The 21,865-nt window shown below is 41.6% G+C and overlaps 1 protein-coding gene across 7 annotated transcripts in view; it reads left to right on the top strand.

Annotated features, from left to right (window-relative positions):
• The window catches only part of ZNF423 (zinc finger protein 423), a 194,252-nt gene that overhangs the window by 110,611 nt on the left and 61,776 nt on the right, over positions 1-21,865 (top strand). For all 7 annotated transcript variants that reach the window (XM_052686737.1, XM_052686738.1, XM_052686740.1 and 4 more), the window contains one exon: positions 5,601-5,685. In XM_052686737.1, coding sequence (XP_052542697.1) covers positions 5,601-5,685 — 85 coding nt within the window. The remainder of the gene's footprint in view (positions 1-5,600; positions 5,686-21,865) is intronic.

Below are 21,865 nucleotides of genomic sequence, written 5' to 3'. Positions count from 1 at the left end.
GCAGCATCTGGGCAGCCCGGAGCGCAGCACTGCCTGCCCTCGGCGCCGCTCGCCCCAGCACCTCTGTTCCAGGCTGCTGATGAAATGCCACAAAAAGTTCTGTTCCATCCTTTCTTTCTTTTCTTCTTTTCTTTTTAGAGTAAAACAACTGGATATTGTTCCCCTAGGTCCATGACTAAGGCTCCTGGTGTATACACCTAATCCTGCAGATTCTGCAGAAGAGTAAGGAATGAAAACATCCCTCCTTCAAACTGATACCTTTTGAGAGTTCAGCTGGAGCTCTGACTAGGTCATTCTGCTTCCTCCTTCTCTCTCTTTATTGCCTTCTAAATCCTTTTAAACACTTCTATTCTCTTAGGTAGAACTAATTCTTTGTATGACCATGCCTGTAACCTAAAGTATTGCCTTTTCTTGCCTACTGACTGTCAGAAGCAGAATACATTGCCATTTTCTGCTCTGATTTCTTGCTTTAACTCTCTCTTTTCAGCGAGAGCTTCCGTACTTGTTCCCTCAGGGGAGAGTTTTAAGTTCTCCAATAAGGTAAATGCCTTGAATTTCATCCCATGAGGGCAGATCTTAGTTCCTTTATAAAAGATAATGAAAAATCTGCATTTGTGGCAATGGCAAATGGTACCTTCAACAGGTGTCTATGGCCTGTACATATGCTAATATCAGAGATCTTTATGGTATGCTTCTCAGGAATAGATATATTGTTACTAGAAATAATTACTGATCTTAGCCTTCATTGTAGGTACAAGACCTGAATTCTGATGTCAGTCCATGCGGAAACTGTTGGTGTTTCATTCAGGTTTCTCAAGATAATGAGTGCCTAGCACAGGGGCTGTCAGAGAACCATGATCTCTTTTAAATGTTGATAAATTCCTGTATTTCAAGAATGTTTACCCATCTTCATTTGCTTCACAATGAAGCTCTGTAAGTTGAATACAGTATTCTGTCATCCTGTTAGTGCTGCACACACTAACGTGTTTTATGCGCTTTAGCAGAGCTGTCCGGGAGCTCAAAGCATGTGGAGTGACCTGCAGGTGCCCACGTGAGTCGCTTCTCTCCAGTTCTTGGGCACTTCCAGATTTCTTTTTTAAACTCTTTATTGATTTTTCTTTCTTAAACAGAAAAGCACTTGAAGATTAGGGATAAATAGACTGAGAGAGAAAATACAAGATTAGATTTTAAATAGTGAGTATATTCTTTGGAGTAAATAAGAAAGAGCAAAATGAAATCCTACTACTTAGAAAGGCTGATGTTAAAAATGCACAACTTCTCTGAATGTGATGGATATCATGATACCAGCAGTTCTACTTATTGGAGAGCATGGAAGCCTAGTATAATTTCAGACGAAAAAGCTGAAGATTTGGCCCCATAATGAAATAAGGGAAGAAAATAACTACTAGCTCCCGATGAACAAAAAGTGGTAATATTTGAGAAGTAAAACTGATCAGAAGAAGAAAAATCCATTCCTTTTTATTGTTTATATTTATGTTTGTTTATGTATGCACCTGGATGTAGCACCACAAAGAGGAGTATAAGTAGTTATATTTCATTCACATTTGCTATCAAAAAGCAGCTAGAATTGCTTGGCAGGCTTTGTTGTGGTTTTTTTTTTTCCTTTAATCCATAAGGAAAAAAGAGAGAAAACATAACCCTCGAAAATGCCGTTGCATTCTGTCTTCCTCACGTTTTATTATGACAAAAAAAGACAACCACAACCGATATATATGGATTAATCACCTTTCTTTGTAAAACATCTGAGTAGGATCAATTTTTGATAGTCAAAGAAGATTTCTGGGCAGATGAAGGTTTTGCTTCCTCTGCATGGGAACATCTGCATCAGAGGACTTGTTATCAGGAAGTTTTAAGCCAAGTCAGTGCTATTTAGTATAGGGTATCACTAAGAGGAATAAATAAAATACACCTTAGTAGTGAAAGGCAACTCTTCCATCAATTTATGTTTGATTCTTACAGTTCTACAAGAGTTTTTCTGTCTCAGTAGGCCTAAAAGTTTCTTTTATTAGATGAACATTGCCAGGATAGGTGCCATTCTGGTGTCTGGCACACGTGTAGCTCAGGATCTTTTTACATTCTGTTATGATCACATCAGAAGCAATGCTTTCATTTTTACTGAACACATTTCTGTGCGTAGGAGCTTCAGTTTTGAATACATTTTATTAATTCCTTTTAGCACCTTCAGGAGGAATGTGCCTGTCCTGAGAAATACGACAAACTGTTTAGTACTGAGATTTCTTATTGTCTCTCCTGGTACTGGAAACAGTCACTTTTTCAGGGTACTGTTTCTCTTACACAGATTTATCCTTACTTTATACGATAATCATCACAACCTATTCTTGTTTAACATTGAAAAGGGCAAATTGTCTGGCTTCAGTTAAATTTCCATCTTGAATGGTGTTTCTTTATTTAGCCCACCTAGGTTATTTAGACTGAAGAAGCAAAGGAGGTGGCATAGAAAATCAGAAGAATGAACCCCATTGTGCTCCTTTAACTCAGTTCCTTTTCTCCTGCACTCTTTCTTGGATTCAAATCCTTCGCTTTGTTCTCCCCACACCCCTTCTCTACCCTTGTAAATCCACTGAATGGAGGAATATTTTCTTTGTTGAACAGGAAACCATTTCCAGATTTAAAGGAGGACAGTCTGGAAAACCCATGGGAACAATAGTTCTTTCAGAAAAGAAACCAGACCCCCCTGTTGTTATTACTGCTATTTTGTGCCAAGATTAGAGTGAAGTATCTTGACTTAATAGGGATTGAGCTCTCAGTTGAAGGCCTGCTCATCTGGTCTCTTTTGCCACCTTGAAGCTGTCATCTAGACTGAGCTCCTCAGAATCGGGGCTTCTGTTTTGTTATCATACATAAAGACAAAACATTACAAAGAGAGATCCACCCCACTACAATTGTCTGTGAAGTCGTGGTGCTCACAAAAATGGCAGCAGAACATCAAGTTTTGTGCCACAAATAACATAGCCTTGGTTTAAAACTAATTCCTCCCATTTTCTCAGAATGAAAATCAAATTGTTTTGACTTTTTTTTAAGGAGAGTTATTAACGAGCCAAAAAATCAGCTCTTCTGTCTTTTGCATATACATTTGGGTGCTAATCAAGCTATAGCCATTTTGTGGCCTGTATGAAGCTATGTGTTGACCTTATTCAGTATCAAGCAGGGTATGCTATCAAAAGAGCCATTGCCTCAGTCAGACATCTCTCCAGGCTGGATGCAGCCCTGAGCAGCCTGAGCTGGTGGGCGGCACCCAGCTCGTGGCTGGGGATTGCAAGGGCTTTAAGGACTCTTCCAGCCCAAACCATCCTTTTGTTACATGATGTGTGTGTCGTCTGAAGCTAAAGATGATATTGACAGAAGTCTGAAATCTGCTGTCTTTGAGGGGTGGTCACACCAAGCAGAGCATTTTATGAGTTTGTGAAATGGTGTGGAGGAGTTCGTTCAGGGTCTGTGGATAAACAAAGACATCCTGTTTCCAGATCTGTTAGTGAGTAGCTTTCAGAAGCTTTCTGCTTTTTAAATCAGTTTAAAAAATAAATCACTTGTCTGTGTTTAAGGTAAGTGTAAAAGTTTGAAATAGAGTTGAGCTGAAACAACCTTTCTTAGCTGGGAACCCTGGTAGCACAGATAAGTGCTGAACAAGGCACAGAAGTTAGTCAACTTGAAGTTTCAAATAAGAGAAAGGTTTCAAGTTCTAGATGTGACCACATAAATCATTCACAGCTCATTCCTGTTTTTCTCTTTTAGGGATTTTTGCATTCTTTATTTTTTTCCCCTTAGCATGTGTATGCCAGTGTGCTTGAGGCTTGAGAATACATGTGTATGTATGTGTGCTTGCATTCGTCTGCTGCAATAGATTCCCAAGAAACAGTGCTGCAGAAGTCCAGCTGCTTTTCCATTAGCAGCCTTGATTTCACAATGGATTCCAGGAGGATACTTTCTTGAGCTACCTAGGGATAACTAGCCTACCCAAAGTATTTCCTTTTATACGGTTGGCTGTGTCAGTTTTCAGCCAATGGAGTCTATCTTTCTTCCTATTATCATGTTAATTGCCCATTGTTATTTTAGCCTAGAAAGCCCTGCCTATGTGCAAACACATACTGTGTACTGAATTCATGGAATGTGCATACCATCCATAGATGGTTGCATTTGTTGTGATATTATAGCATGTTCATTAACCTCCAGCAGGCTAACTTGTTGCCACTGATGACACGGGAAGTAGTTACGAAGCTCCTGGCAGCACCTAATTTGTTATTTCCTCAGCAGGTGCTCAAGGAAATTGGATCCCATACTCAGAGGGAATGACAGCACCTCCTCTGTTTAACTCCAAACTTTTTATTTATTACTGCTGTCCTAAAAATGGGATTCTATACCTTGGTGTGGGGTGGAGGCCGTAAGAAAAGTTATTTTCATCTAACAGTGCACAAAAAACACCCACAAAATATTTTGTCTCGAAATGTAAGAAGATATCATGTCCTGAGTTGGGCTCCTCACTGCTAACGGCTTGGGATTCTCATCCATCTGCCAGTGGAGTCGAGGCATGAGTGGGGTATTTCACACGTGTTCTGCTGCCATGCAATCCTGCTGTAGGGCTACACTCGTACCTTAGTGCACAGGCAGCAAAAACAGCCAGCTGCCTGGTGGCAACTGTTGTAGTAGGAGTTATTCTCTAGGAAGAAATAGGAACAAAAGGCCCAATTTTTCTAAATGGCATGTCAAAAAACGTGCTAAGATAACCTGCTCCCATGCAGCGACTGAGCAAGCACATTAGACCAGAGCACAGTAGTCCTGCTTTGGGAAATGTCCAAATGTACAAGAGCTTAGCACTAGCCTTTTATTTTTTCCTAACTTGGATGCCTATCTTGTCCTGTGCGTTTTCATTTCTACAAATGGTTTCTTGAATTTTTCACTGTCTTACAGCTCAAGTGCATGCACTGCTGTCAATCTGAGTCCAAACCCCATTTCTCCTATTTGAATAAATGCTTCATGTAATTGCTTCTTCACACTATCTCCTGATTTCTGCAGCTAAGCCTCGCTGGTATGACTTTGTGTTGCAAGAGATTGTGCTAGAAAACCATTATCTGTGGTGATGCAGTTCTTCCATGATTTCTGATGGGAAACTAGTGCAAAATGTATTTCTTCTCCTGTCCTTCACTTCCCCAAATAACTATTATGTGTTTTCCTGCTGCTTTCTGTAAAGACGGAATTTTTTGAAAAAGCTGATCTTTTGTGAAAACAGAATTCCTTTTCTTTCTCTCCACAGGAGCTGTTACTGTAATGGGTTAAAAGACATGAGCAATCTGATTATGGCCAAAGTACTTTAGCAGACTTTCAAGTACTGTCATTTTAAAATGTTTTAAGTTGAAATTAAAGTTGTCTAAAAGCAGGCTGTTACATAGAGGTTGCATGTATGGTCCCTAAAAGTCCGGCCAAAGTCGATATCTTGTTGGGGATGTAGGAGACAACAGGGCTGAGTTGAGGGAAGTTGAAGCACGTAACATGCTACATTTATGATCACACTTGCCTTATGCTACAGTGCAGTTTTCTCTAATCTCTTTTTGGTTATTAAACAGAAAAAGACCTATCAGTGCATCAAGTGCCAGATGACCTTTGAGAATGAGAGAGAGATACAAATCCATGTCGCTAACCATATGATTGGTAAGACATCCTTTAAACTAGGCCACTCACGGGCTGCTTGTTTTTTGCTACTCTTTGAAATTCACTATTCTAATAACTTGTTAATATTCATGCTGTAATTTATTTTTTTTTATCTTTCAAGGAAAATGATTTTGATGTAATGATTCTTCACTTCAAAGCTTTTTAAATATGTGGTTGTAAAAGTGTTACTGCTGAGCTTTTTTCCTTATCCTTTTGAGTCCTTGTCTAGCATTTTCATTTATATTAAAATCAAACTTTTGACAGTATCTTCCATTTGATAGCATAAATTTCTCTCTATCCACGTAAAAAAGTACTTGCCAGTTGTCAACCACTTAGGAGCAATTATGTTTCAATTTTGTATGTCATGACATTGAATAGATTTAACTGCTAGCATTTTCCCAGCTAAATGTGGTGAATTCCTGAAGAACTCTGTCAAAACAGAAAGCTTACAGAGTTATTTCAGTGTTTTTTTTCTCTTTCCAACAATTCAGGACTTCAGAAAGTTCGACTTTTCAGACACAGAAGTGGTTTACAAAGCAGTGCCTGCTGCCTCTGTTACTGAAGTAGCGTTATTGTAATGTGATGGGTTGTATTTCAGCTGCAGCTGGATGATTTCTTTTCTGATGAATGCAAAGAAATGTGTGTACAGATGTTAGGAATATATGTGTTGGCCCAAGAGGTCAGTTTACTTTGATGCATAGACCACAGAGGAGTTCCTTACAGATGCCACTGTCGGTGTATGTTGTATGAGATCCTCCGTAGACCCTATAGCACACTTTGTGTGTCTAAGATGTTCATGTGCAGCATTTATCTCCCATAAGCATAGTGATTTTCCTTCAATAATTTTACATTTAGGAAACTGTTCTCCCATCAATGCATATATGTAACTCCTATTATCTTTGATTTGAACTATGCATAACTATCAGAGAGTGAGAGAGAGAGAGAGAGAGAGAGAGAGAGAGAGATGCAGACTGACACAGTATTCACCCCCCCTGCCCTCACATGAGAGATATATGTGTCAGTCACAATAATTTTCATTCCAAAGCCAGGCAGGAGTTTCAAGTCAATGTCAAGCAGGTTAAGATGAAGATATCTAAAAATGTTTGCTTTTGTAGCAGGTGTTAATGTAATCTCTTGTTTGCAAGCTTGAAGAGTGAGATCCTTGTTAATTGGACCACAGTGATTTCATACAGCTCCCCCCTAGAATTTTTTAGTAAAAGCCTGAAAGAAAGGAGTCCATGGGAAAGCTTATCGCTTCAGCCTGAGTTGTGATACAGTAAATGATCACTGATCTTTAAATTCATAGCTCATGAAATGTTGAATTAAGGTTCTACTTGATTTGAGAGAGGAATTCCTTCTCCTTCTGGAAAGAAGTGATTTCTTTACAGTGATTGATGTGTGAAGTTTATCTATTTATATCTCCAAATTACTGCTGTCTGGAATAATACATGATGATGTATATGTCATTAGAAGTTTCAGTATTGGAGAGCTATTGGGAAGCAACACTGCTGTAAGTCAAAGGAGGCTGAGAAAAGTGTGGTGCTGTGGTTTGTGAAAACTGTACTTGCTGTTTCCTTGAAGCTGTGCATAAGTTCTAACAGGTATTTCAAAAAAGCCTATATAAAAGCAAAGGTATACATGGACTCAGTTCCAATACCTAGGACATTGTAAGTGCCAGAATGGTAAGAGAACAACTGATCTTTATGCTTGGGGATCATGTCTTTGTGTCTTTTTACTGAGAGGTGGGCTGAGGACATTCATGCAGTCATCTCTTCTTATGGTGGAGTTTGCGGAAGAGGGAAGTATAGAAACCTCTGGTGAGGAGCCCTCTTCCTCCTGCTGTGGAGCAGCTCAGCCTGTTCACAGGTTCTTGGCCCTCTTTGGGACACGGGGCTGCCTCCAAAATCGTGGTGTCAGTGAGTCTCCTGTTGGCATTTGCTCTTTACTGGGGAATGCTGCATCTGGGCGGTGAGGCTAGGTGCCTTGGTTTATCCACCAATAAATCCTGTGAAGATTTTTGGTGATAATTTGCATAGTGCTGTCAGCAGAGTGATGGATTGCTTCCTGGGCTTGCTCCTGTGGCCTTTGTTCAAAGCCTGAGAGCCTTAATCCCTTTCACAGGCTGCAGGAGAGACAAGCACGTGCCTTGCTACCGCTCGGCTGCCTTATTGATGGTACAACATGGAGTGGAAGAGGTTTCCTTGGTGTTAGGCTGAGCTTTGTCAGACAGCAGTGAGAGAAAGAAGCCGATTCATCTGTTCTGTAGGTCTGTGTCACAGCAGTTGCTAATGTCACTGTCAGTGCAAGACCTACACCCAAGGATTTGTTTGTGTCACGATCCTGAAGTGAGCATTGAGGTGCACAGGGACTGGGGAGACCCTGCTCTTGGGTTGTGCCTGCTAAGGAGCTGCCATCTGGCTCACTGAGATGAACTTGTTCGTGTCTGCCTGAAATTAAGGTGTCTGCTTTAATATAGTCATTGAGGTGCCGTCTGGGGAAAATGAATGATTGATACCAATCTAAGATAAGAGTTTGAGTAGGATAAGCATTTCCAGGGAGAGGTTTTTATCTCATTTGAATCTGAAGTGAGTGAAGACAATGAAGTTAGCCTTGACATGTAGTTTTAGGTAATAAAAAACACACTTGGCTTTGATAATCCAAGACCTCTCTGCTGCACTTTCTTCTCATACTTTGCAAAACACAAAATCAATAGTTGACAGATGTCCTAAACGCTTGCTTACAGTTTCATTCTGCTCAAGTGACTGTCAACAAAGGAATCCCCGATCTGTAGGCGTGATGCCCCCTAAGTAGCAGTGTCCATACTGTTATTAAAGATTTCGGTTATTTCTTACATCATAGCTGTGGAGAGTGCCTCCAGTGGAGTTGGATGTCCCTCCTCCACCTCTCAGCTCTTCAGCTGGAGTCAGAGGCCCTGCTCATAATTCATGGATGTCGGGGGTTCTTTTTTTCAAAGCAATATGCAGGGAATTTCCAGTGCTACTCCCATGCACTGCTTTGAAAAATTACCCTTCTGCACTCTAGCCCTTCATATCCTGTGCACAAACACAGAGGCATATTGGGTCCTGTACAGGGTCCCTGGAGAAGGAGCGGGCTGGATCTATCCTTGAAGGAGGTAAATGGTGGATGTTACGTTTCATTTTACACTGGGGCCTGTAGGAGGGCTGGAAGCAGCAGAGCAGATCTCTTCAGCTGCAGTTAGACAAGATAGGATCTATTTAGAAATGTTTTCAGCCTGGGGTGGGGGAGGGCAAGGAGGGGACTTGGGGTGGAATTTGTAGAGAGTAGAGGTCTTTGAAACATTGCACTGATTGGGACTCCTTTGAAACTTGTCCACACGCATAGAGAGGGGATCCCCCTTTGAAACATTTACAGGCGCTGGGGAGTCCACTTGGGAGTATATCAAAAACTTTCAGTACTCCTTGCAGCCTCTGTACTTGCTTACCTCCTGTTGTGCTGACCTGGCAATGTTTAAAGCTTCTCCCCCTTATCTCCCCACCTTCTCCTGCCTCTGATGTGCATGCAGTCTCTGTTAGATGCAGGAAGATGGGCGTACGCAGCCGTGGGCTCTATGGGGGGCGGTGCGCAGCCATGGCAGCAGCCAGAAGCACAGAAATCTGTTAATGCAGCTTTTCTCTTGTGGTTTTGGGAGCTGAGGAATTGGAATTCCCTATCCTCTAGCCACTGCTAAGGCCCCAGCACATGTGGGCAAGGGTTGCCGAGGGACAGGGTCCAGCACCTACATCCCACAGCTTCTCGGGAGCTGGCAGAGGAAAAGCCTTACGGCTCAGAGTTTTGCTGATGATTTTACACGTGTCCCACAGCCGGGCAGGGTGCCCTAATTCTTGTGTCTCAGGCTGCATACAAAACCTCAGGCTCATTGCCCTCCAAGCATGTCTGGTGCCACAATGTCAAGAAGCAGAGCATTCAAATCTGTGCTGAGGCTCTGCCCTACATGAGGAGCAGCCGTGGACATAGCAGTACTTCTGTGCCGTTTTTAGAGGGAGTTGTTTTCTATTTTCTATTGTTTTCTAACGTTCAAAAAAGATGAATGACTCTTCCCACCTTTCTTTCTCCCTTTATCTGCAAAAGTCTCCTGGCAAACACACACAAGAAGCTCAATTGCGGCACGGTTAATGCCAGAACACAGAAACTAATTATTTCTGGCTGTGCTCTAACAGCAGAATGACTTCAGCATCCTCCTGCCCCACGCTGCAGAGGAGTACAAGCATCCGTGGGCTCGAGAGAGCCGCCCGCAGTCTGCCTGACCCTTCAGGCTCGGCTGCTCCTTCCAGCGCTGCTCCCGTCCCTACCCGTGTGCATGCTCTGGTCAGCCTTGCGGCGTGGATGTGGCAGGAGGAGTGGGCTGGCGGTGCGGATGGAGGAGGGGGCGCGGGCTGGCTGCGGTATGCGCGAGGCAGAGCGGGAGGCCCTGCTCCGTGCTGCGAGAGCCGCCTGGGAGCTGAGGGAGTGCTGCAGGGAAAGCTTCCAGGAGTCACACTGAAATTGTTCTGGGGTCTGGTTCCTGGACTGCTGTCCAAATAAATATCTCCTTGTTTGATGTGATGGGGACAGCCGTGTTAAACAACTGCGTTCGGAGGAACGGGGAGAATTTTCTAAGCGCTGCCCCAAGCTGTGGCGTGTTGTACACTGTGTGTAATGGAGGGCTGCAAGTATCTAAATTACCTTTCCTGCCCTTGGAGATCATGTTTCAAGCTCTGGAGTTGCTCTGCCAGAATTAAACACAAAACAGGGGGGTAACATCCATCCACAGTTGTTTTCTTTCAGATGCGTAGAAGTATTTAAGAAGAAAAAATTACCAAATACAGGATAGGTATATTGTTACTTGTAGGTTTGTTGCTCTTAAGAGCACCAGTAACTACAGAAGGATTTTTTCAAAAGAAGCAATTGAGAAAGCTGCTTTTATGTTCCGGTAATCAGTAGGTGATACCAAGCAAGACAGAACCAGCAGAGAAGGAGCTGAGGTAGTGTTCAAAAACAGACATAGACCAAGATGCACACAATTATGTTTTCTGTTTAAAAATTGAAGCGAGCAGTTTCCTTTTGATTTAAGAAATTGTTGTTTTCATTATTCAGATCATACCAGAGTTTCTAACGTATATGCTACTATTCAACAGAAAGTGGGACTACTTTTGGGTGTTTTTAACTCCTGCTTGTCACAGAACATTCTAAGTGCATGTGCATATGAAAAGGATGTACGTGAAAATGGTTTTTGCAGCTTCAGCATTATGCATGAGGAAATATTAACCCAGAGCATCCCTGATGAGGATGTGATGCATTTCCCATTGTAGGATCTGATCCTTTGGAGCGCTTTGTTCCCTTTCCTCATTGGTTTGGGTGCTGGGAAGGCTAATGCTTTTCAGAATCTTTCTCACTATAAAACATAATTTATATGCAGTATACGTAGTCAATAGAGAGAGAAGGGTGATTTTAATTCTTCTAAAATTCCCTTTTTTGTGTGGTGTTTGTTTGACAAGGCACATGAATTCCAATTGATTTAAAGTTTAAGGGTACTGTTGGGTAACACCTTCCCTTCCATTTAGATACTGTCAGGACATTGTGTCCTGAGACTGAGCTGTTTGATTCTTGAGGGAAACTCTTCAGATCGAGCACTCATGTTAGTTAAAGCGTCTGCGTGGTAGCAATGATGATGACATTGCAAAGCACTGCCTTGGTAGTAGCTTTCAGGCATTAAGGCAAATAGTAATGTGCCAGATTGTTTTTGAAGCATCAGATGCATATTATCAACAGGAACATATTTCTGGACTCGACAGCTGTATGTGTGAACTAATTATGGACACATTAGGAACTGAAAAATATATTTTTAACTTTGATGTTTGTAAAGCATATTCCTAGTAATTGCTCTTTTAATGCAGAAACGGAAGGTACAGCCTTCGTGTATTTACCCAGTGCTTGCTTAAATATCCAAGCCTATGTGGACCTGCTTTAATTAGCAGTATGTGCTAGAATTCCGTGTTGCAGGGGCTGGCTATTGCGAATGACCAATTTTAGGGAAAATGAGCTGTAGTGGTGAGCACAGCCTGCAGTCTGCACAGCTCTCCTGCACTGCCTGCCCGTGCCCTGGGCTGGCTGCAGCCTGCAGGGCCGCTCAGAGCGGGGCTGGGGCTGTGCCCGCTCCCAGACAAAGGCTGTGCTGCTGCCAGCAGGCCCATCCGTCCCTGCTCCAGCCCTGAGCCCAGGGCATTTTCATTCTTCTCACTGCCTTGAGCTGTAAGAGCTTGTGCGAGTACTTAAATAACATTGTAAGGAGTGTAGTGCGTAAAAGCTAGAAATGTTCCAACACAAACTTACTGTTTTTGAAGTGTAGTCACACCGAAAGCCAAATAACCGTTGTTAATGGGTGGAAGATGCTCTCTTTAGTACAAACAATATCGGCCCCTAAGATAATTCAGCACTTAATTGGTCTCTTACTTTGAAACTGGTTTAATAAATTGTGTTTTACTGTCGCTCCTTCCTGAGGCCTGGAAAATTCATTATCCAAAATCACAATAATTTTATCCAGTCACACTGTATAGATGTGGCCTCCTGCAATTGTTATCTATGCATATTTGTTCATAAAATTTACTCCATTTCATGAGAATGTGTTTTATTTCACTTGTTTATCTACACAGAAAGAAATAGCATTTCCCTTAATGTATTCATTCACATTTTCCTTTTGCATTTTTCATTTCATTTACAACTTGGTAATAGTAGTTCAGTTTTCACTGACATTTTTATAGCTGCTATGACAACATTCCTGTTTTGCATGATACATGCATAATCGGCTATGATCCCAGTTTCACATTGCTTTAATTCTTTCTTAACTGTGTTAAAATTCCTTGCAGCCTCCAAATTCAATTTTCATAGGCAGTTGTGATTACACCTGTTTAAACATTTTCCTGGTAGTTTCAAATGTATTCATAAAGGCAGCAGTTGATAAAACACCTTCTCTGCAATCAGTCAGAGCCTTAAGTGTGATTTTTCTTCAGAATAATCATTAGCAAACACTTCAATCTGTTCCCAGTCTTATCAATATCGTAATAGCTGGACAGCATGGCAAAAAATGCTGTCCTTCAGTAAACTCTGCCTTGTGTAGCAGCGATTGTCCTGAATGTGCAACTTGTTCTTCGTTTTTGTAGATGCCATTAACCTCGAAAACTGCTGTACTTGTGCATTTAATACTTTGCAGAGATGCTTCCTGCCTGTTTCTCAGATGTTTTGTGTGTGTGGCCATGTCTCTTCAAGTTCACAAATTTCTTAGTCCTTCTTTGCTAGTATTGAATGTGGAAAAAAAAAATGCAAGTTCTCACCATATGGGGTTTCGGTTCTCCCTGCAGATGGCAAAATGACTCCACTGCTTCCCAGCGGAGAGGTCAGCACCCCTCTGTGTCCTACTTTCCAGCAACAGCAACAAACACCAGAATATTTCTTGGGGGCTGGGGAGCGAACCCTCCCTCGTTTCTAGGTGTGGACTTCAGACTTGATAGGAATGATGCATTAAGGAAGTTCATCCAGTGTGAATTCTAGGTGTTAACATCTCTATCAGCTCTGTTGTAAGATCAAGGTGGTTAGGATCTGTTTGTGGGAGCTTTTTAACAAATAGCAGCCTTGTCTGGAGCAAGTAGGTATTACCCCCATTTCTTTCTTATCTGCCGTATAAATCTGTCGATTTGGAAACTTCAGGTGCCTTTCTGTGAAAGGTAGGTGTAAAATGAAAAATAAATGAGGAACAAAGGAATGAATGGAAAATCCATATTGGGTTAGCTAGGAGTTAGTGGCAGAGTTATAGAATATTCTTTTTACCTCTTTCGGGAAATCTTGACAAGATTCCAGACCATTTCCAGTCAGGAAAAAGGAAAAATAAAGTATATCGTATTAGTAAACTATAAGAAAATTCATTCTCTGCTAATAAAATCCTGGATTTCATTTTTTAAATACTTTGTTTGATATCCAGCACTTCTGAGCACCAAACCCAAAATGTTTATTTTTTCTTCTTCTGTTGATTTTAATAAAAGTCCCTGGTTTTGAATTGGGTACTGTTTACATATGCTGAACCCTAACTCTGCAGTTACTGGACTGAAATGGCTTGCCTGTATGTTAAGGTCCAGATTTGTTCCTCCTGTTACTTGGTTGACTTCAAAGAGAGACAGTTGGCCCATTGCCTTTAATTACAGTTCAAACTAAACAGCGCCCCTAACCTTGGGGAGGATTTAATCTGGTGTATTAGAACAAGAGATTACAACTGATATTTCTGTTTTTTCCTAGCTGGTAAACAAGTCAAATTGAACACAGACCTCCCTGTACACTCCTGCTTCTATGGGTACTCACATGGCTTTTTTTATTTTTTTTTCCCCCGCATTTGTAATTGGAAACTTTTCTATGCAGAGCGTCTTTGCAAATTACTTCCATGAAAGAAGCCTGTGTACGTTATTTAAGTGCTTTTACCTTTGTCAGTGTGTCGAGGCTCCCAGCACAGGTAAAGCCTTTGCACAAATTGCCTTTGCTGTTTGCACCAGCAGTGTTTGCTCGCTTGAATTATCACATTTTTGTCACGGACTCCTTCTGGTTCTATCTGTTAGTGAGTTTTGGTAGTTTGAGGCCTTTGGAAGTAACAGAGTTTTTTAACGGAACGTTTGAACTTTGCACTTTCATTGTGTGCCTTTTTTCAAAACAAATTCCTTTAATTAAAAAGTCAAGAAGTTGCCATTCTTGCAGGAGGAGCAGCTGCTGTGTGGCTGTGCGCTGAGCCTGAGGAGGGTGGTGGGAGCTTGGCCGTGTCCCACTTCCCCGCAGGAGTGTCGAGCTTTTGAGAACTGGCAGTGCTGTTGTCTGCCATGTTGAAACAACAAGAAGCTGAAGATACGCGTCTTTCTTTGTCAGTTGAAATATTGACCTTTTCCTGGTGAGAAATTATGATTTTAAAAACCAAAAAAACTTTTTTTTTTTTTGTCCTATTATAACAAAAAAAACACGCCACAACTGCTATGTAAGAGTACCACGGTCCTCAGAAGACTGAGCTCCACAGCAAGCCATAAAACCTTCCTGTTCATCCTGTTTGAACAATCATAGTTGGCTTCTCCTTGCCTCCTGCTTCCCTTGGGGACAGGTCCAGAATGGTTTGGCCACGTGCTTCCTTCATTTGCTCCTCCTGCACTGGTGAAGAGGAGCCGAGAAATGTCCCTGCAAAAAAGAAGTCCATAACACACCGCTGATGTGCATAAATCAGTCCATTGGCTAGTCACAGCCTGCTGCACTCCATTTAATGAGGAGTATATTTTATTCTGTATTCACAGGCCTGACTTTTAGTATGATTCGACCTAGGCAAATCCATTGGTTTCAAGTTTTGCGCCAGGTAGGGTTTGGGTGTTTTAAAATGACGATATCAGCTGGCACGGTTGGCTTGTCTTCTGTTGTGATGTTTTGCACACATCAGTTACATGTTGTTGTATGGACAAATATTTCCTAAACCCCATGACTGTGAGTTATATCCAGGAATAAATATTGGCAACAAAACTTAAATGATGAAACCTTATGGAATGAATGGTAACTGATTCAAGCTGGGCCGGATATAGATAGCAAAAGCTGAGGAAAGAAAGTACTCAAGTGACATCTTCTCCTTTTTTAATTTTCTAGTTAAGGATGTATTTAACTTTTGACCTTTTGGTTCAGTATTTATGCTTAAAATGTAGGATTTGTGAGAGAAAAAAAAGGCAAAACAACCGCTCTACCCGTCTAAAATCTTTTACAATCATTAATGAGCTTCAAAAAACAGGAAATATACATTCTGAGATTTGAGTTTCTAGATTAGTTTATACTTATGTATTTCTTTATACTTACATGTTTGAAAACCTGATGGGAGACAGCTGATATTTTAAGCTAAGCTTTTTCAAGTTATATGTCCTTTGATATAGTTTAGCAAAGAAAATTTAAAAACCTATGCTGAAAAAGCAAGCTATAGTTTTTCTCTCTTTTTTTTTTTTTTGTAATTACAATAATTGTAGTGATATGCTCTGAAATTTAAACACAGCCTTTTTAACTTTTTCTTTCATGTTTTAAAAAATTGCATAGTCATGCAGAAATCCAATGCTATGAAAATATGTAAGGTGCCAGAACAGTTACACGTGTTATTAGAGTATTACTAAAAGTAGAGATAGATTCTCCTTGTATTTTCATTGAAGCTCAAGGATTATTTTGATAGCTGTGTTAATTGTGTCAGTCTTCATGGATGTGATTGTTGAGGCATCCGACATCTGTGTGCCTGTGACAAGGGCATTTGGAGCTGTCGGAGTCCTTGGTTCTCAGAGATTTCTGCATGTAAGTGTTCAGCTTCGAGTGTCAGAACAGCCACATAGAATTGGTGGACGAGGGGAAACTTGCTAGGGATTTTCTGAACGGCCGGTCTGGAAACTGTAACTTGCAGTTGCTTGTAAATGCTTCATTGCTAAGCAGGCTCAAGATGGAGAAAGTTAGCAGTTCTGGAGCTCCATGCAGACATTGCTTGTAAACTGTCAACTAGTGCATGGTTTGTGTTTTGTGCACAAGTCATCCCTGCAATTTAAACACTGGTGTTCAGTTTTAAGGCAGATACACATTTGCCGTACAGTGTGGAGGGCCAGATTTATCTACATAGGTGTGGGTTGCTTACCTCTATAACTACAACTTCGTGGTTCTTTTCTTATTAATGACTGAAAATATTGGAGTTTGTTTTTCCTTTCATTGGAAACACCCACAAATCATAAATGTACAGGGTGTAATTATATCTATCTTTCATCTTTATTCTTGTTTGAATGTGGCTTACTGGTAAAGAATTCTCGAGACCCAAAGAATGGACACTAAATGGCCTAATCATAGTTGTTCCCCATTTTCCTAAGGCTTAATCTGGGGAAGTGGCTGCCATTTGCAGGCTAGCAAAACAGTAAAAGCACATCATTGTACACAGCATTTTTTTGGACAGCTGTATAAAAATGGCAACACACTGTGAAATCCATTAACAGCAAAACATGTTAAATTCAGCAAAATGCATCTCATGTGGAACACTGAATAAGAAATTATAGTCTGAGTTTTACTAGTTGGTTATCGGAGTCTGTCTTGAATGAAGAGAATCAAATTTTTTCCATGCGTCTGCCTATAATAACAGCAAATGCTGTACACTGGACTTTGAAACTAGTGTGCGCTGTAAGGCTTTGCCCCAGTACTTTTCTGCAAGGTTTTCACATACCTAATCTTCATGTCCACTGGGAGCCCTGGTGGCAGTCCTTGCTCAAAAAGCTCCTGTTTGCATGCTGGGGCTCACCTGTGCTCACTAGCATTGCTTGAACAGTTCAGGAACATTCGCACAAATAAGCTTAGTGGGATGTAGGAAGAAGAGCTCAAACTGGGAACGGATTGACTCATCTCCCTTAACTGACTGCCAGTGCCAGCAAGGACCTCTGTGTGGGCAACCATGAGTAGGTCCTTTGGCTTTTGTGGGATTCCCTGGGTGGATTTTGTTCTGCACGTTGTAAGATTTTTCAAGATTTCAAGATTTTTTCAGGATTTCAAGGTTTTTTTCAGTAATATCATTTTTCAGATAAGTGTTTAAAATTTCAAAAAATCTCTCGCAAAGTGTTCTGCATTTCCATTGTTCCTGTTTAACTACGAGATGTTGTTCATCAAGATAGGATGCCATTAAGTATTCTGGTACAGAAAGGAAAAATGAGTTTACTCTTGCTTGGTGGAAAATGAAATAGCCATGTTAACTTTAGCTCTTATCATGAGATTAAAAGTCTAATGGGGAATAGTGTCATTTTCAGTCTTCAAAGCCAGCATCAATGACCTTTTCAGAGTTTTAACTTCAACTGCCTAATGATTTCTCTCCTAGAAAAAGCAGAAAAAAGTCTTTTCCTTACCAAGGAAATGAACAAATGGATGGATAAAGTTAACTGTATGTTGGATCCAGCTAAACCGCTTTTGGTCATATTTAACGCCAGCAGATGGGAGGTGGCTTCCAGGCTGTATTGCCCACGTCCCCCCAGAGCACAAAGCCGAAGAGCCAGGGCAGGAGGGCAGCGTGGGGTCAGCCCCCTCCTCTGCCTGCACACCCCGGTGCTGGCGGCCCTGGGCAGTGGTTGTGGCTGCGGGCACTGGTGGCTCTGCGCGGTGCTGCTGGCCCTGGACAGCCCTGTCTGCGCATGCCGCTCGCCCCGGGCTGGCTCGGTGTCACTGGGGGCTCGTTTCCTGTGTAGGAACACTGGAATTTCTTGGTGCAGTTCCTGTTTGCGTTTGCAGGCTTGTGCTCTTGCTCTTTTGCCAAGCTGGCAGCGCACAAGGGTGACTTCCTGCGCAGGGATGTAGAAGTGATCCTGTGATTCTTCCTCTGCAGCCACTGGGAGATAAAAGCCAGGACATCGGGGACTGCAAAGAGGGAGCCAAATTATATTTATAATATTAAAGTGAGTGCATTTGTGGTTTTGCCGTTCTCTAGGGTTTTTCATAAGTAGAAAAACATGAATTAGCATTTTCCATTTCCATATATTGACTGGAAAAATAGCCTGCTCTCAATTAAGACCTATAGCTTTTGGGATGTATGCAACAATTTTATAAAATATTTACAGCAAAATTTGCATTTTACATGGCAATACAGTATTTCTTGTGTTTAGTGGAAAGGACTTAGCCTAACAGAGGAAATTCATCCAGCCTACCAAAAGGAAAATAAGTCTAAAATTGGTTGTTAGCATTGGCACTGAGGAGCGCCCAGTGCAGGCTGTTACCTCCAGCCATCACCCGGGGTCACTTTCCCCACAGCTGTCAGTCACACCGCTCCCTGTGCAGAGCCATCGCTGCCCCTTTAAATCTGCCTTTGGAAAAGGCTGTGGCTTTGTGCTAGACAGATAAGTAGAACATTTTTTTCCAAATGTAAATGCGCACTGTAAAGAACATAGCTATTTCCTGGATAATTTGCAGTTGTATATTTTATGTTAATTTCACCGAAAATATTGCACCCCTGCCAGGTTTAGTAGAGGCTCACTGTGATATGAATAATTTCTAGCGAATCATTTTTTTTCTTCATTTAAGATTTGGCACCTTTTTAAGATTTTAATAATAGCAACAAGGAGGAAGATTTAGAACAAGTGAAACATTAGAGCCAAAGAAATTCACATTGAGAGCTAATGTAAAATAGCAAGAATAATTACATGGAAAACAGTTGCCACAGATGTTTTTCCTTGTAATGTAATAACTATTTACTAAACTGTTTATTTTAGGCCCTTGGTTTACAATAAAATATTTATACATGCTCTGCTGTAATAAAAAAATATTGACAAAATACTATAGAGATTTTTAAAAGACAATTAGTATTCCTCTGTCTAATGGCAGCGTTGCAGCCACTGCCAGCCCTGCCCCTCTCTGTGGCAGCAGGGCAGCAGCATCCCGGGGGCTGAGCACTCACAGAGGCCGTGGGCTTGTGCAAACTGTGGGTAAATGGCTGGGGAACGTGAAATCTAATGCTGTAGGCTGAGGAAGCATGCTTTTCCTCTTTGTTTAAATAAGGAAAACCTGATTCCATCCTGAAATAGTATATAATTAAATTGTGTCTTGTCTGAGCAAAATGTGACTGCTTTAGGAGCAAGTTTGAAGTATCAGAATCCTGAATGTTGTTCCTAAAGCCAGTGTGGCATGGCGGCTGCTCTGAAGTAGTGCCTGTACCATCCCTAACCCTGCTGCTCGATTCTGCTAGAGCCACGCTTGTCAGGCACTTGGTAAATGAAGTTACGTGCCTGTGAAGTGCGTGCGTTGGTGCAGTGTGGGTATCAGATGTGTGGTGTGGCAGTGCCAGAGCCTACTGAGTAACTTCAGCAGCGTTGGAAGGCCTGCAGATGGTACTTTCCACAGGCAGCCTTAAAGTGTATGTTCTTGCCTTCATGCACGTATAGAAGAAGGTTTTATTTTCAGATGTCTACTGTGTTACGTTATAAGATCTTAACACAAAGTAGTATCGCATCAAGAAACTTATGTGCCTCTCTCTGCTGCCTGCTGCGTAATGACAGATTTTAGGTTTTTTCCAGAATCAATGTACATCTTTTAGGGTGACCTGTTCCTTTCACTGCGCTGCCAGCACACAGCAATTTTAAAAGAGGCCTTGAGGCAAAAGACAAAATATCTGTAGTTTTGTGAACACAGGCCCTGCTACCTGTTTGCGTTTGAGTAACAACCATGATAGAAGAACCCAAAGTCTGCAATGTGAACAAAGGCTGCACAGGTGGATCTGGATGCCCAGCACTGGGAAGTAGGAAGATTTCAGTACTTACCTCTGAATCCATATCTAGCAGTACAGGCTCTACTTTCAGGCACACAAGTCCCTTGAGTTTCCATGCTAGCGCATTGTGAGCTTTATCATTACAGAAGGAACAGGGTAGCAGGCTTGTGAAATGATTGGGAAAATGAATTTAAAATATATGTATGAACCTCTTTTCCTGATGAAACTCATAATTCTCACCTGTTTAACAACTGGTAGCGTTGACGATTTAGATTTTAGTCATGCTTGGTTACAACATTCAAAAAAGGGGTAGAGTGGAAAACTGCAAGCTTGAGAACTAAAACTGAACAAAAGAGGGAGCTAAGAAATCTAAAATGTTCAGGTTTAAGGCAGAATAATCGTGGTTACCAGATTCCTTTTGTTGGAAACAGACTTTCTGCAGGTTTGACTCATACACAGAGGCCAATGTGTGTGAGAGGTCCATGAGCCTTGTAGCATGCCATGCACAACCACTAAGTGCCTTTCCCAGGGTTTGCCCTTGAGGAATCTAGCTGCAGCAGCTTTTTTGATCATTAAAATTTGGCTGTTGCTATGAAAGTCTAACTTAATAGAAAGATAACTTGGTATCAAGCTTACAGTAAGAAAATAAACGGTGTAATACGTGCAGTATTTTCTGTAAATTAAACAAAGTTTGGGTCTGGGCTCATTGCCTCGTGCTGCCTTCCTGCCTGTGAAGTGTTGATACAGGCGCAGCGCTGCCAGGCCGTGCAGTTCCTTCAGTACAGCGCCTTTTGAGGCATCAGTAGGCTCCACAGCTAGCATTAAGGAAAACAACGGGATTTGCGCTTGGAAATCAGCAGTGCTCGGCACACACAGTATTTTTTTTCAAGGACTGTGTTATTGTGTAAGCTAATGATTTTGTTTTTAAGTTATATTCTCAGGGGCATGGATATCCAGAATAATCAAGGATGTACTTTTACTGCCGATCCTGTGCAGTTAGGTCTCTGGTGGAGAAACCGGGCCGATTGCAGCACTTGAGCTTCGAATTAACCCCTGCTTAGTAACTTGACTTCCTGGTGCTGAATAGATTTCTAGATTGATATGTGTTATCTATGTGTAAATTAATTTAAATGACATTAAATTAGTCAGTTCCTTTCCCTTGTGCCTTTAGAAGGCCATTTAGTGTTTGTCATAGTCAAAGCCATTATCTGTGCAAGCATTTTTGGAAACGAAGTACATCTGCTGTGGTTCTGCCCTCTCCAGACAAGCCTGGCTCACCTGGTGGCCCCCAGCTGTGGTAGAGCAGCAGCTTGTCCTGCCCTGGTGACATCGTTGCCCAGTGTCCCCGGGACCCAAGGAGAATCCTCTGTGGGTCTGTGCAGCACAAGGATGGGGTGGGATATCCAGTGCGTGGCTCTGAGAGGGAAGGAGAGCATGTGTCAAGAGTTTGCATTATTTTTTTGTTTGCGGAGAGGAGTTCAGAAATTTTCCACTAAAATTGGTACTTCTGCATAGAGGAGTAACATATTAGGAGAGGAAAATGAAGGAGCGGGACAAGACAGAGGAAGCCTATGAAAGGAGTTCTTTCTGCTCTTTTGAAATACACGTGGTGTGAGTTAGAGCACAAACCCTTTCAAATATTCTCAAAAAAGCTTCACCTAGTGTACCTACCATAGCTTTGCATATAAGGAAATGACTGTGGAGAGCGTTATTCTAATAACGTGTTGGCTGTCAGTGTCTCGTACTGGGTCGGGAAATGAGTTCAGAGGAGCAGATTTTGCTGAAGAATGTCTCCAATTTTCCCTTGGAACTACACTTCTAGGGTTTTTGAAGGTTTATGTATTTCACAGTTCAGATTTTCATTTTAGCTTTTCATTTGCTGCTTGGGATTTTTATTAATTTAGCAGC

This window comes from Tympanuchus pallidicinctus, unplaced genomic scaffold, assembly GCF_026119805.1.
Source record: "Tympanuchus pallidicinctus isolate F22 unplaced genomic scaffold, pur_lepc_1.0 scaffold22, whole genome shotgun sequence".
Taxonomy (NCBI): Eukaryota; Metazoa; Chordata; class Aves; order Galliformes; family Phasianidae; genus Tympanuchus; species Tympanuchus pallidicinctus.
This window is presented reverse-complemented; position numbering and strand designations above follow the sequence as displayed.